Source organism: Alosa alosa, chromosome 9 (genome assembly GCF_017589495.1).
Source record: "Alosa alosa isolate M-15738 ecotype Scorff River chromosome 9, AALO_Geno_1.1, whole genome shotgun sequence".
Taxonomy (NCBI): domain Eukaryota; kingdom Metazoa; phylum Chordata; class Actinopteri; order Clupeiformes; family Clupeidae; genus Alosa; species Alosa alosa.
The window spans coordinates 4953060-4969964 of record NC_063197.1 but is presented as its reverse complement, the minus strand read 5'-3'; the positions used below and the strand labels follow the sequence as shown (position 1 = coordinate 4969964).

Here is a 16905-nt window from a genome sequence, read left to right as displayed (position 1 = left end):
CACACACACACACACACACACACACACACACACACACACACACGCATACCCACACACAGCCACACATAAACTCTGCCAAGGAAAATAACCACTTGCTCTCCTACATGTTCCCATCAAGGAGTTTCAGTGTGAATTAGCACTCTGACTGTTATCCACTGGGTAATTTTGACCAAATCTTCAAACACTACTCCAATGAGGTTTCCCTGTCTCCATCCAGTTAAAGACCGCCCTCACAGTCTCCTTCCAGTGGATTAACGTGATTCAAACAGGTTGGCAAAGCACGGCCATTAGCCAATGATGGTGGGCATTCGGCAGTGTTTTGAGGCACAGCCAGACTTATTTGGGGCACAGTGGAGTGGGTACCACCTCGTAGGTGATTGCCAACAGCTGGGTTGGCACCTGTCCAGAATCCTTTCAGACCACAGAATTCCTTTAAGCACAAATACATAAACAGTGATTTCACCATCTCGTTATCATAGCAGACAAAGGAATGAAATAGCAGAGTATCTCTCTCTCTCTCTCTCTCTCTCTCTCTCTCTCTCTCTCTCTCTCTCTCTCTGTCTCTGTCTCCGCTGTTTCTTTTATCACCAGCTCCTGGAGGACCAGGCGTCTTCATTTTGAATTTAGAGCTGTGTGCTGGCCACAAAGGCTTTAGTGTTAGAGAAGAGATGGAGACACACATGGCACCTGCACACATACATTCCCAGATAGATAGTGAGACTGTTATCAGTGACTCTAAATGCACAGTGTACAGATTATGGGCCCCATGGCATTAATTGGGAATGATGAAGGGCCTGGGAGAAGAAGCTATACTCTAATATTTGAAGACAGATTCAGAGCTCAAGGATGACAATTGCTTAACTCACATTTGCTCTACTTGGAGATTTGAAGGCTTTGATAATGAGACAATGCTTGTTTGTGTGTGTGTGTGTGCGTGCGCGTGTCCGCAAAATCGCATAGTCAAAAGGCATGTTCCTGACTCATTTTCTTCAGTCTTGCCAACGTCTATTTAAACTGTTAGCGTGTTTGCCTAATCATGAAGGTGTGTACTTCACTGTCTATATGGAAATAGTATACTATGTGTTCTTATGTGTGCTCTTCTCATCAAGTCAAGGACAGTTTTTGCTCATAGACTGATAGAGGTGATTAGCTGTCTTACTTGGGTATTTTTCCAACTGCATGTGATTTTATTTATTTCATTTCTATACTTCCTGTTCCGTTCCTGTAGGGAATGATTGATTTCCTCACTATGGGTAAATGCCAAGGGCTACTGGCTCTACCGCTGATTTCCCATTTGATGAAAATCAACAAAGCGTCATGCGAGTTTTACCAAGTGGGAGTGAGGCTGCAATGGCCTGAAAAAAGATCTTGCTGCCATTGTGTGGATGCAGGATTAGTGAGAACAGGAAACGGTGTTTCTCAGAGCAGTCAATGGTGGGGTTGTCCATGATCGTGGTTCCTCTCAGTCATTTCTCATATTTAAAAGTAGTAGAAGAAGATGAGTAGAAGATCAGTAGATGACGTGTGTATTTGTTGGCTGGTGTGTACTTGTTTATTTGAAGTTAATTATCAAGTACATGACAGTACTCAAGGGAAAAATGCTATTTGGTATTTGCACAATGGCAATAAAGTTGAATCTAATCTAGTCTAATCTAATCTATTAATCATGAATGAAAGGTCTCATTTCCCAAGCTTAAAATTCCAAACCCACTGTGTCAAGTCTGTCACTTACTTTGGGTAAAAGTGACAAAAAGGTACTTTAAATTTACAAACAAATGTTGCTGCGTGGCAAAGAAGAAAAACAAATGTTGCCTGTAAGAAGAGCTTGTTGTAGTATTCACATCCCTGGTATGTGGAAATGCTATGGGGAGGTTGACCCCCCGTTCTATGTTAAGCAGTGTGTAGAATGTGTGAAGTGTTCTGTATGCTCACATGTTGTTTTAGACAACACAAACACTTGAACTTGCACATACACAGACACAGTCTCCCATTGTAAACATTGATTCAGCCATGTGGGACATATGACAGTGTTTTCCATTCCATTCCATTCCAGAGACACTTAAGGAGCTGCACTCAGAATAGCTGTTGCCCTGGTCCGAACATCAGCTCCCTGCAGATCCCCGGGGATGTGAGCTTCTTCGCCAACCAGCTTGCCATCCCCACTGTGCAGTTTACATCCTCCTCGACCAGGACCCTGGAGGTACAGCATGTTGTACAGCAGGCCACAGTCGCTGAGTATCTGGCTTAGCTGCTTATGTAGCCTGTGCTCTCCATTGATTGTGTGTGGATTGGGGGTTGTTGAACACAGTTAAAGAAAATACAAACGTCGGCAGTATTTCTCTTGTAAATCCACACAGATATATAGTGGATTTATTGTGTGTGAATTGCCTCCTTTTGTCTAAGATGTGCATTGAATATCTAGATGTGGATGTTGTGTCTGGAAGCTATTGTGTACTCATTCAAGGGTTTAGGAGAGGAGATTTTTCACTCTGGTGTGACAGTTCATTCTCCTGCATCTCACCATATTCCATGGTAGTAACACAGAAATATTTCTTTTACACACACACATTCTTACACACTGTTGAGCTGTATTCCACTTCCAAATGGCACATAGCTCACAGTCATTTTTTCAGCAATTTGCTGTCCAATTGTTCCCAGACACAGTAGTTGCCACATATATCCGTGCATAGATGTGGGAGTTCACCGTGTCAGGCAGAGCTTCCGCGCAACCATTTCCTCTCCATTTCCTCTGGTGTGAACCAGTCCATTTCCAAAGCGAGAAGTTTGTGTTTGTTCCATTGACAAACAGTTAGCTTCATGTGAATGTTAAAATCATATGGTGAAAATATTGTGATTGGATGATAAAGAATAACTTACTTGCGGCATCCATATGTGTGCTGGATTGCACCTTGCAATGGGTATTAAAATTAAATTCACTGTGGGAGGATGAATTAACTCTTGTTTCGTATAAGGTATAATGTGACAAAGTTTGATGAAATGAGTTTATTCACATTACAGTAATTCCCATATGCTGCGATTTTGTTATTCTTAGCTTCTGAATGCAAACATTTTTTATTTGTATATGTCATTGAATTTTATTGAGCCTTATTTTCCTGGATGTGCTTAGAATATGCAAATAAATTGATTGAAATCCAGCTTTTGAAATCAGTCACAAATATATAGCATGAGGTTGTATGGTTGGACCAACAACTTCTATGTAGCATTAATATGTGCATGTAGTATGATAACCCCTCACTGCTCCCCGAGCGCCGCTGTTGTTGCAGGCAGCTTACTGCGCCGGGATGTGTGCTTCACCTCACTGTGTGTTCACTGTGTGCACTAATTCATGGATTGGGATAAATGCAGAGACCAAATTTCCTCTGTAAATGTGCTTATTATTGCTTTCACAAATTAAATCAATTTTACTTAATCCTCCAGTTTTTTTCCCAGAAGGCAACATATTGTCCTTGTCAAAGCTTTATTTTCCAGAAGGGAACATATTGTCCTTGTCAAAGGTAATTCCTTTGCCCAGGTTTACCTTGTCTCATTGTCTCCCTTGTCCTGTGTCCTGCAGTACAGCAGATACAGTATTTTATTACGGCTCTCACAAATATCCAGATGTTGCCACTGCTGTGTTGACTGGGCCTCATTTTACGGCACAGAGTATACTAGTAATCTAAAATCACAGAGGATGACGCCTCACACCAACATGAAGCAAAAGTATTCAGACATTCGGTTTAACCGTCCATGAGCCATTAGATGGTACACACTTTTTTAATGATGGAGTGACACTTCTAGCTTTGGAACACGGTGCCTGAAGCTTACATTAATCGCATTACCCAGGGGCAGGAACAGGCATATTGTTCCCCCATGCAACGTCGTCGTAATGGTATCGCAACAGTACAGTCATCTCTGTGTGAGGCATACAGACACAGAGCTCCCCGCCCACCCCAAACGATCTCCAATGGTGTGGAAGCAGGGGCACTTTGGCCGGGCAAACACGGTGTAATTATGTGGAAAGGATGGATAGAGCATGGATGACAGGTACACTGCATCTGGGGGGAGGGGGGACGCATAGCAAGATGATGAACTAAACACAGCGTCTTAACAAGGTCACAACCATCCATCAGCTGAAGGGAAGCATATGCAAAGAGAGGGCGGGAAAGGTGTGTGTGTGCTTGTGTGTGTGTGTGTGTGCTTGTGTGTGTGTGTGTGTGTGTGTGTGTGTGTGTGTGTGTGTGTGTGTGTGTGTGTGTGTGTGTTTGTGTTTGTGTGTGTGGATGTGTGTGTGTGTCTGTGTTTGTGTGTGCGTGTGTGTGTGTGTGTCTAGAGAAAGAAGAGGGGATAGAGGGAAAAAGAGAGAGAATATGTTTGAAAAAGTGTGTACAGTGTGTGTGTGTGTGTGAAAGAGAGAGAGAGAGAGAAGTCAAAGTAGGAGAGAGAAGAAAAAGGGCAGAACAGAGAGAGAGAGAAAGAGAGAGAGAGAGTGAACAGAGCAAACAGACCATTGAGAGGGAAACAGTGCATGAGGGGGTACGGTTGTTGATGGTTTGTTAGGGAAACAGTGCATGAGGGCGTACGGTTGTTGATGGTTTGTTAGTTCTTTTCTTTACAGAGACATTTAAAGGATAAAGCAACTGTACCCTTAATAGGCAAGATAAATGGCAGGTGGTATCGTGTTTTGGAGGTGATGGAAGTGAGTGATTTAAGGGAAATAGGAAAAAGATTTAATTTGTTTCCTTTCAGTGCATGAAGAGGCTGAGATGCAGGCCCTTGTTGACTTTTCATTAGCAGCAGACACAAGACAGACCAATCCCCCAGGCTGACAGATTCTCTGTCTGACATAGCAGGCCACATGCTAAACAGCTGTGCTGAACACACCCTCTGGGGGATACCGCCCGCTTTCAAAAGCTACTGCCCATCCCTGGCAACATGGTAAAAAGATGAAAATGACTTGATTTTACTTTCAATTCCTTTTATATTCTCCAAGGTATTAACATTAACATTTTTCATAACTCTATGTAGGACGTTTCTGTACATAAATGTAAGCACTGTGGCAGTAGTAATGCAATATTTAGAAAATGTACTCTTGATACTCAAGTACTTTTAAAAATAAGTACTTCAGTATTTTTACTTAAGTAGACATCTGACTGTTGTACTTTTACTTGTACTTGAGTAAAATTTAGCAAAGGGTATCTGTACTTTTACTGAAGTAATGAAGCTGTGTACTCTGTCCGCCTCTGATGTTGGGCTACCTGATATAGAAATATGGTTAAGACCTGCCAGGGCACCAGTAGTCTGGCTTTCACCAGACCAAGCATTGGTCTGGGGAGTCCGCTATGTATTTTCTACTGCACAAGAGGCGTGATCAACGGGCATAGTTCAAATGACTGTACGCAATTGGATAGTCATTCACCAATCTGACCAACGAACCGGGTGACGTTTGCAGAGCGACGCGAAAACTCCAGGCTCTCCCGCTATCGTCATCGTTTTAAACCTGCCAATAGCACGCCAGGTGGATAAACCAGCTTGTGATTGGTCCCGGCAAAATTGTAACGGGAGCAGCAGAAAAAGATTTCAGAGCAGGTTTCCAGCCTGAGCTGCAGGGTGAAAAAGAAATCGCCGGCAGACCAGGCTGGGTTCACCCAGCCTCGGGCATCAGTTATTAACCTCCATATTTCTGGAGCAGTGATATGTTTCAGGATTTTACTTTTTATGCTGTTTTTCATAAAGTCTGGCTAGTGGCCAGTGCTCCTGATACACCGTGACCTGTCATCTGTTCATGTTTGCTGCTTTGTCAGAACATTGAACATTTGTGCAAAAACATAATATTTCACATTTCATGTGACTTAGGCCGCTTAACCATAGAAAAGAATAAAGCACATAATCTTTGATGCCTTCCAGAGACTTCTCATATCAACTGTTTTCTTTCTTCTTCGCCTTTTGGAGTAAATGCTCATCTGTCTTTGTGATGGTGTGTTGTTTGATGTGGAACAGATCTGTTGGCTGTTTGTAAGATCTCGCCCTGAGGTTGAGCGCCTCGTGTTTGAGATGCTCTTTATCTCCCAAACATAAACACACACACACACACACACACACACACACACACTTGCTGCCTTTATCCCAGATCCGTTTGTTTTGTTCCATTTTACCTCCCGAGCGCAACCCTGTAATGGAGTTTGTTAAAATCACTTTGCACTCAGCTTGATCTTATTTACGATCACACGCACCATCAGCCGGGCTATTGGACGAGAATCAACTTTGAGAAAGATGGGATGCTGACCCAGAGATTCTTGTGCAGATGTGAGAGTGCTTCCGAAAAGCCCAAGCGTCTCTCCTCCCTCCACGCTCACTGTGGAACAGCTACTGAGTCCAGGAGTGGCCGGCGGGGACGTGGGGGAGACAAAACTTTAAAAATAAACACAGCAGCCATGGCAACTTCCCCAGAAGGTTTCACCTCCTCCGTGCTCGTTTGTTCATCTGTCTCATCCTGCACACATGCCTGGCTAAGCATTCGCCATGCAATACTGGTGTGCCCCAAACTGTGAAAGTAACCTTTTCCCTGGCATTCAACACATCAGACCGAATTAGAGCACGTGATGGTGGGACTGTTTGGGAGCCGGCTCCTTGGGCCAGATCTGTGCCGCAGCATCCGCCTTCCAAGCCGTTTCTCTTGAACACCCGAGAGCTTGAGGAGCCTTCTGAGTCGACGCCTTTGGATTTAAAATGACAAACTTGCTGCAGGGCTTTCTTGCTTGCATGAATGTGTGTGAGTGGGTGGATGGGTTAATGTTTGTGTGTGTGTGTGTGTGTGTGTGTGTGTGTACTGTATGTGGGTGTCTGTGTGTGGAGGTCGTTTGTATGTGTGTGGAGGTCATTGGGTGTTGGTTGAGTTTGTGTGTGTGCGTGCATGTGTGTGTGTTTCTTTCAACTTCAGAAAACCTACGTTTTATGTCATGGCCTGGAGCAGATGCTCTGATTTTACATCAGTGTTAGTTTTTCTTGACTCACTTCAAACAGCTATGCCTTTATCACACATAGAGGCAGCAAAAGGTGCTCCATCCCTGTATTTAGCATCATTTGTGCCTGCTCTTTACCTTGCTGCACTGCAGCAAACAGGTTCTGCCTTCTGACATTTTGATTTTGCTTGTGAGTTCTGATTTTGCACTTTTATACTGATTTGTACTCATCTGTCCAGAAACCTAAAACTGCATATGTAACAGCTAATAACCTGGACTAAAACCATACAGCACTGCCTTTTTTTTTTTAAAAATCAGTGGATTACAGGTAAATATTTTTTCATTTGGAAATGCAAATTGTTTTTGTATTTAGCCATGGGAATGATTTAATGATACAATAGTATTATTTGTCACTGTCTTTGGTAGCAAATCTTTGCTTTTGTAGTGTTCTTTTTATTCTATTAGTGTGGGCAAGTACAGGGCATGTTTTGGGCTGCATGAGGCTTATAGGAAAACTTGCTGGTGTCTGCATTTTCCTTGACACCATATCTCTGCCTTAATACGGTGTGACGGCTCAGGAAAGGGCTGCCCAGCTCTGCAGCAAACTCTCCCTCACCAGCTGGTCACTGCAGCCCACACTAACAACCCCTGTTCCCTTGTTTGGACCTCAGAATTGATTACCAGTCGAGACATGTGCCCGAATGTGGTAACACCTGTCACCCCTTATATATTAGCCATTCCTCCTGGCCATTTCCTAGCCCTGCTCTCTCTCTCTCTCTCTCTCTCTCTCTCTCTCTCTCTCTCTCTCTCTCTCTCTCTCTGTCTCCCTCTTTTTTGGCACTTATGCAAATGCCACTGGGCCCTCTAAAGACGTTACTCGGTTCAGCCGAGCGTTGCGCTGCGCAGGCGGCCTGCTCAGGTCTCTCTCTCTGTCTTGCCCAAGGTGCTGCCGTAGTACCCTGTGCAAGACTAATCTAATTAGTGGCGTGAAGTTGCTGCAGCTGGATCGGGGAGATAGGCCCAGGCCCGATGTCTGGACATCAGATGGGCCTGTCCACCACCCCGGAACAGGATCCAATTGACAGTTGAGTCAGGCCCGGCCCAGCTACCTACGGTCCACCATCTGGCTTTACCAGATGGGAGTGACCTGCCTCTGGACGTTTTTAAGAGCAGGTATCCAGGTGCTGTGGCGTTATGTTGAACGTAATGCAGCTCACTGAGTTGGCTTTATATAGGTTGGTAAAAACCAGTGAGGATTGTTTATAGGGCTGCACAGCATGCATACCAGTAAATCCGTTTTATGTTGTCCTGTTGGTGGTAATATTCAGAATATGTTTAAAGGAAACCTTCAGTTACAAAGCCTATCTGTGCATGTTACATGGTAGTGTGTCAGAAGGCAATTTATCCATAGACTTTTGTAATGTATGCATTCAAATCAATTAATGAACATCTGGGGAATCAGAGAAATTAGTTTCAAGTTTCAAGGTCTGAGGCAATTCAGTCTGCAATTGAGAGCTGACTGTTTAATCGAAGAACAATCAAAAGCAGGGCAATTTTTTAAAGATGGTGCTCATCAATGACTCATTAACTCAATGAGGCCTTATTTATTATAATTTTGAAATGGAAGACTTAACATTAAGTTTGACCTTTTCAGAGCTTATGTATCTTTTGTCAACATAGCTCACATCATTTCAAGTATATGCCTCATAGCACACACAGAATGCACATGCCATGTTTCCCAGTGCAAAGATGCATCACTTGAACACATGACCGCCTAAAAGGAGAAAATTATATTTGTTCCCCGTATGTGTGTGTTTCATGTCCTCAGTACATGATAAGGTCGAGCATATCTTGAAGGTTTGCCATGCAAAATGTATTCCTTTTACTGTTAAATTGAATTTCACATCTAAAAATATATTTTTTTCATTTTCCTCAAAATAGGTCTGTGTTCGGAGACGGAAATGGTGTTCCAGTGGGAAAATGAACACAGGGGAAATTGAATGAGACATGAACCTCAACCTTAGAGGATGTTAAAGAGAAATAACAAGGAAAATTGTCTCGGCACTGTCTTCAACAAGCACAATCGTCGACACCATTCAGAACGGCTTCCCTCATGACAGTTTTCGAGTGTATGTTTTTTTTACATATATGAATGTATGTATCACATCACATTCTAAAAATTCCCAATGCCCAACATCAGTCAGTTGGTTGCTGCTCCATGTTGGAAAAACCTCACTCTGGCAGAACTTGCCAAGAGCACAGGCTTATGTTACTCATCATGAAACAACCTTGAGAATATTAAACTAAAAATGAGGGAATGTCTACATGCAGTATCTGTAACGCACAACTTTTCTTTGGAGCTTGACACCATGATATTCCATTCCAGTTGAAGGGCATTTGGCTACCAGACTAAAAGGGCCATATCTGTCTCCCCCATGCTTTATTCTGCAGAGCACGGGTGCACATTCTGTTGCCTGAAAAGTTCATTACTGATCTATGCTGCATGGTACATAAAAATATTTGTTCTTCCTGGTGTGGCATGAGCCTATCCAATCGAGCTTCTCGTCAGAGCCAAGTCAGGCAAATGCAGCATCTGCTGTGCAGAGCGGGGCGAGTGCCCAAGCCCAGACTCTTCATCAATCTCCTGGCTTTTAACCTGAGCATCTGGACTGGAGCAGGAGGCTACGCGCTGGGTACTAATCTGCCTCACACGCTTGCCTTTTATATGCCGTCACCCAAGGGAGCACCATCTCAACTGAGATGCCCACTATATGGGTTGTGGTTTGTGAGCAAATGGATGCTGAGGTTGCCTGCTTTATCTCGGGGTATCTCACTTTATATGGCAAACACATGTTTTTACTGCGGGTCACAGCCACACACTTGCGTTCCATATTGCTGTCACGCCAGCTTATGAAATCAGCCCTGCCATAAAATTGGTGGTGATGAGATTCCACGTCTTGAGCACGAGCTGAACTCCTGTCTCATTTTACTGTTACAGTGATGGGCCCCATACATGGGGGGAAGAGGGCTGTGAGACACACACAGATACACCTTGTCTGATTTGTGAGGAAAGGGACCCCCTTGGAAACTCGTCGTATTTGGAACAGGCACACTTCAGCCAGCTGGGTTCTCTCCAGGGGGTGCTCAGTAGGACCCCCACTTCCCTGCAGGCGATGAAATGAGCACAACACTGCTAGTTTTCATTGATCCCCCCCCCAGAACACTGCTCGAGGGCTGTTCTGCACGTAAACCAATCCTTAGCTTCCCGGGGAATGATAAGATAGCTGGGGCCATGAAAGAGAGTGGAGGCACCTGAAAGCAATCATTAACGCCTCCATTATCTCCTCCCAGTCTCTCTGTGGTAAAGGGCCATTACCCAGGGTTTACAGCCTCATCGCAACCAGCTGCCAGCTTACCAGTGCAGCAGTGGACCTCGACAGAGTCCAGGAATAATCCATATTTCTGCCTCAGTGCTGTATTTGCATGACACATTGTGTTAAAACAAACACTTGACATTATGCACAGAAAATAAAGGGATATTGTCCAGGGCTCAGTATTCTGAATGGAAGTACATTTCCCCATTTTTTTTTCCCCCATTTATCTCAACAACTCTATCAAGCCCCTTGCCAACTCATGCTTTTTTTTTTTTTATTGATCATGAATAAAGGTTATGCCTCTGCAATTCACCTTCCTTTGCTGCTGTTTCAAAGTAGTGATTTCCATTAGCTTGTAAACTGTTTAGCAGTGAAGGGAATTTTCTTACCCATAAATGTGGCTTTTTTTCACATCACAAAATTCGGAACCTATTCATTAGCAATTTATTTTGGGTGTGGAAGACTTCTCTGCCTTTTAAATATTGTGCTTGACAAAAACTTGATATTTCCCAATATAGTTGCCTGGATCTGTTCTTTTATTGTGTTGTTGCAGTTGCCCATTTGAAGTGGAGCCACTCACTCAGTTGCAATTATGTTTTTATTTTAGTTTAGACAGTTTCGTTTTATTTTGGTTTTTACCTAGAAATGACCATTGGCTACACATGTATCTGTGCATAAATGCAAGAAGCACCATGGTGGTGTGGAAACAAACGAGCGATCACTGAATGCAAAACAGTCAGGAGGATATTTACTTTAACCTTTGGAGAGGATGAAGTAAATTATGTAAGCTTGAATTCAATTTTACTTGAGAACCTTTTTATGTTTAGGATGCTCTCTTTCTCTCTCCCTCTCCCCCTCTCTCTATCCCTTCCTCTATCTTTTCCTCTCCCTTGATTATGGAATCTTATTTCACTTGAACTCACAATATTAACTTTCCCTTTGAAGTCCCTGGTTGATTACATTAGTGTTAGCTGCATGAGACAGCAGCTGATCCCACTCCCTCCCTTACTGATGAGCCATACTTTTAGTGTCTCTGATTATTCCCTGCTGCTGTTAACACTGCTTGAATATTCATGTGCGTGTTGCCAACAATAGACCATTAGTTCTGTTTGCTGCGATATGACGCTGCACTAAACAGCTAAAAACCCTCTCGATGCATGCTTGTCCTGTGCCTCACGGCCCGGGTGTGTTTGGGAGAGGGTGATCTATAGCTTCATGCTGATTACCCCGTTCAAAGCATCATTTTCTAGCTTACATAAACAGTGTGTGTCCCACTTGCTCTGACAGAGAGACCGTGATTCCTCTCACGTGCTCCCACTGGCGTGCAGGCAGGCAGGCAGGAACGCTTCCTTCCCAGGGCACAGAGGCCCCCTTCTGGTTGTGAGCTTCATCCTCATCTGCCTCCAGCGTGTGTGTGTGTGTGCGTGCATGCTTGCGTGCGTGTGTGTGCCATTTGATTTTCTTTCCCCAAAACTTGATGGGTGGTGTTAGGGAGGGATGAAACACAGACACAGCAGGAAAAGCATCAGCATGATGTCTGACACACACACACACACAAACACAAACACACTCTAAATCTGAATCAAACACAGGTGAAGACATGTGCACACATGATCACAGACAGGGATTTGAACACACACACACACACACACACATACACACACAGAGACAGAGAGAGAGAGAGAGAGAGAGAGAGAGATTGCATTAGCATCTGTCTGTAATGGGCACGCGCACACACACACACACACACATGCACACACACTTCTCTGCTGCAGGTGCTCCCTTGCTCATGTGTGTAATAGCTTCCTTCTGCTGTAGCCATCTTAATCACCACCTCTACCACTACTCAATCTGTGTCTGTCCAAAGCTTGCATCTGGTCAGCATGGTGCGCCACCTGTAAGTGCAGGACATTGTGTGTGTTACATTAACTGTAGTTCCTTATTACTACTTTATTCAGTCCATTCCAATCCTGAAGCAATTTTTCCTTATTATCGCTCTATGTTATGAAGAAAACATACTAAAAACAATACAGTGGAAAATGCTAGGATTAACACTAGGATGTAAAACAGTGATTGTCATCTCCAAAATACTGTAGTTGGCAAATGTCAGCATGGAGGTGTATTTTGTAGGGATGTTGCAGAAGAGGATTGCATTACCTCCCCTTGCTTTGTTTCCCACTGCCACTGGAAGATCTAGAATCTACTCATGGACTCATTGCTGTGCTGAAGTTCATTTGATGGAAATCAACTTGAGTTCAACTAACTGCAAACCATCACATAAGGCATGGCATGTGCGAGCTAGTTGCATGGCATGTGCATAACAAATAGAAATAGCCTAGTCATAGGCCTATCTCTATGTTCAGTTTACGTGTAACAGTCTGAGTGTAAACAATGTTTAGATTAAAACTTAAACTAAAAAGTGCTTCGGTGATATTTTAATTCCATGTTGACTAAACCGACACGAGTGCCAACATGAGTGCACTGCTATTTTATATGCCTTACTGTCACTTGCCACACGCATCAGCGCCGAAGTTTTAACTGGCAAACACTGGATGAACAATGGATTTTAGTGGAGCGGCGCCGACCACATAGAGCTGAATCGTGATTTACACGGCGGCAAAGTACGATGCTGGTGTGCAGTCTTGTACTGAGAAAAATGGAATCTAATGGAATGTCGAAAGCAGATTGCACCACACTCATGTCGGCATCGGTGTCCACAGCACTTAAAACAGGGGTCTCAAACTCAAATGAGCTGGGGGCCAATTCTGCCAACGTCATCTGATTGGAGGGCCGGCTATTTCTGAAAATGCAATGTTCTTTTTTTTCAAATACCACACAAAACTGCAAACAGAAAGTGCAAGTGTTTTTATCTAGTTTTAGACACCTGTGCTAGCAACCTTAGCTTATAAATAAAATAATGATCAAATAAATATTAATACAAATTATAAAATAAATGAAAAACATAAAAAACAGGTATGTGTGTGTGTTTCACACCAAATAAAAATATTTCCTCTCATAACTTTTTTAAACCTGGCAAACTAGGCATCAGGATTAAGAAAGCAACACCATTGGATTTTTATTTCAAAATTTAAAAGGCCATGGCTTGAAAGTGGTCAGAGATAAAGTTATACTGTAAATGTACAAATCTTTGAGTAAAACAAAAGTTTATGAAGGGGGTACATTTACCCATCTAATTTGTCACTGGATGGCAAGCACCTCAAATTATGCACCTTTCAGTAAATACTAGATGAACATATTTAAGCAGGTTTACTTTCCTTTTTTCATATTACCCACATAACAAATTAACAGAAAAACACCTAAGATGTATACCAACACCTAAGATGTTGTGGTTTAGTAATAGATTACTACAATATAGGCCTACAATAAAGTATTCTGGTCAAACAGTTCCTATCATGGGTAATCTGCAGTACCCAGAAGTTCGTGATCATATTGCGGGTGACTTTGTAGTTCTTTAGAGCCCTATTTCTACTAGCCCTGCTGTCTGTACCACATCCATTACGGACACTATCATCACGATTACCACTGCAACCTCCAAGCTATGTTGGGCAGAGGGTCGAAACAAGCATGGTATGCTTAGTGGACACCGTTGTATACACGCACCTCCATGCACAGACGCACCGTGACTATCACTGTCATAGACGATAGATCATCATCTCCAAAAGGATATTCTCCTTCAGAATTAGAATAGGTGAATAACATAGCTTACCTAAGACTTCATCACACGTGAACGTTTTTCAACATTTGGTGTAGGCCTGGCTATTTCTGATTCATTTCTGCTTCAATTTCTGCAACACTATGGCCTGCATCGCTTCCGCGTCATTACAAATGCACATCTTTGTGTTTCTCGCGTGTAATAGCCTACAAGTATTTCCTGAACACTTTGCGCAGCGATTTTGCGTTTGAATCAAGCTCTGGATGTCTTGCACATAGTGGAGCAAAGTAGACCTACAAATGAGATTTGTCACCGTACCTGGATCTATCGTCTATTTTAATCAGTATCGTTGTTTGTCGCAATTAATAGCCTCAAGGTCCGGATTACATTATTATTTTGTCATTCGTCGCGGGTCGGAATTGGGCAGGACGCGGGCCGGATTTGGCCCGCGGGCCGGGTGTTTAAGGCCCCTGACTTAAAAGCACCATTCAGGCATTCAGCGGTGGTGTTTATTATTTCCATGCCTTCAGGAGGAAGACTAATCTTTGCTAGGACGTGACTGTGTTTGAGGACAAGAAACGGTGCGTGATAAATGCGTTAGCCTACTACAGTTTGGCCAGATTGCAAGCCCAAACAAGTATGTGCAGCGTGCCCCTTGTTTTGTTTCCGGTCTAGCTAGAGCCGGTGTGGTGTTGTAGTTTTTCTAACGTTACTAGTTGTTGCAACAGCATGTGAAAAAAACTACAAAGTTTGTTAGGCCAAAACGAACGTTAATCTTGCGATTTGCAAATTGCAAGCGGAGGCGGCAGAGAAAGGCGGCGATTACCCAATGAGCTACAGGTATGATAAATAGCGCGTAAACTAAAGGTCCACTGTGTTCGCTTTCTGTCCTTTGGCCATGGCGCTGATAAGGCTACGTTCACAAATGTACTGTACGTATCTGTGTCTGACTTCTAATGGGTTCTATGTAATATCTCCATTTTTATTTTCTGAAAAGCCTTTTGTTCATCAATATCTAGATCTAGGTCTCTTCCAGTCTCTAATGGATAGGGATGCACTCAGATAACCCATTCAGACTCCGGCCTTTGATACCAAGTTAAATGGATACCCTGCATGAGAGGGTTGTGCACAGAACAGACAAAAGGCTTCTCTGGACCAATTTGAGTGAATGACACAAGGAGTAAGTTACAGAAACCTACCCAAACTCCTTCTCCCATTTTATAATGCTGCAAATTGTGACACTGTGTGCCAACCGATGTGAGATGGGTCACTACAAAGGAGCCACCATGGCTCATTTTGTTCAAAAAATCATCAAGGATCAAGGTTTGTGGTTTAGAGATCAAATAGTAACCGGGGTGGCTCATCTGTCCCCTCAGCAGCTTGTCACACTTGTCTGTTGTACATGCTTAGATGCAAAAATGATGTGAGTTTGGCTCCTCATTCTTTCTTCTTTTCTTCTGTGTCTTGTCTCTTTTTCCTCCTCCATTCTTTCTCTCCACTGTCAAAGTCAAAGTCTGCTTTATTGTCAATTTCTTCACATGTCCAGACATACAAAGAGATCGAAATTACATTTCCCACTATCCCACGGTGGAGACAAGACACATTTTTCCAATTAGGTCCACAGACAAACATAACATTCAAGTAAACAATATAAAAAGTAAAAATAAGAAGGCACATACAATGAAGAAAATAAGAGCAGCAAAATTTGAAAATGTGCAATTGTGCATACAGTAGACAGTCAATATAATAGTGCAAAAGTCAGGCCAATAAATGGCTGAGGTAGTTCTGTTTGACCTAAGTATGCAAGTTGCATAGTGGTGCAAGTTATGTAAGAGCAGCAGAAGTGTGTTCAGAAGTGTTTTCAGGACTACAGGACAACAACAACAAGTTGCAAACTGTGCAAGTGTACAAGTGGAGTAGTGCAAGGCAGCCATTGTGGGTCCAAAGTCCAGGATGTTATGTAGCTGAGGGTGGAGGGGGGAGAGAGTTCAGCATCCTAACAGCCTGGTGTATGAAGCTGTTGGTGAGTCTGGTGGTGCGGGAGCGCAGGCTTCTGTACCTCTTCCCAGAGGGCAGTTGATCAAACAAACTGTGAGCGGGGTGACTTGCATCACTCACAATTGTGGTTGTCTTGCGGGTGAGGTGGGAGGTGTAAATGTCCCTCAGGGAGGGGAGTGAAGCACCAATAATCCTTCCAGCTGTGTTCACTATGCGCTGCAGGGCTTTCCTGTTGTATTCAGTGCAGCTTCCGCCCCACACAGCGATACAGCTGGAGAGGATGCTCTCAATGGTGCCTCGGTAGAACGTGGTCATGATGGCTGGTGGAGCACTTGCTCGCCTGAGTTTCCGCAGGAAGTACAGGCAGCACTGAGCTTTCTTCGCCAGTGATGCAGTGTTGGTGGTCCAGGAGAGGTCTTCACTGATGTGCACTCCCAGGAATTTGGTGCTGCTCACTCTCTCCACCACAGCACCGTCGATGGTCAGTGGCAGGTGTTGGGTGTGACCTCTCCGGAAGTCAACAACAATCTCCTTGGTCTTGCTGACGTTCAGCAGGAGGTTGTTGTCCCTGCACCACGTGGTCAGAAGGTCGACCTCCAACCTGTATTGAGTCTCGTAAGCCATTGGTGATGAGACCCACCAGAGTTGTGTCGTCAGCAAATTTCACTATGTGGTTGTTGCTGTAGGTTGCAGTGCAGTCATCGTCCAGCAGGGTGAAGAGCAGCCAGTTGAGCACGCAGCCTTGAGGGGCCCCCGTGCTCAGTGTGATGCTGCTTGAGATATTATTGCCAACACGTACTACTTGAGGCCTCTGACAAAGGAAGTCCAGTAGCCAGTTGCAGAGGTAGGTACTGAGTCCCAGTTTGTCAAGTTTGCAGATGAGTTGTTGTGGTATTATGGT

General features: G+C 43.7%; 1 protein-coding gene across 2 annotated transcripts in view; it reads left to right on the top strand.

Annotated features, from left to right (window-relative positions):
- LOC125300857 (inactive N-acetylated-alpha-linked acidic dipeptidase-like protein 2) overlaps positions 1-16905 on the top strand; it is a 213473-nt gene that overhangs the window by 158701 nt on the left and 37867 nt on the right. For both annotated transcript variants that reach the window (XM_048253010.1, XM_048253009.1), the window contains exon 10: positions 2054-2200. In XM_048253010.1, the coding sequence (XP_048108967.1) occupies positions 2054-2200 (147 nt within the window). The remainder of the gene's footprint in view (positions 1-2053; positions 2201-16905) is intronic.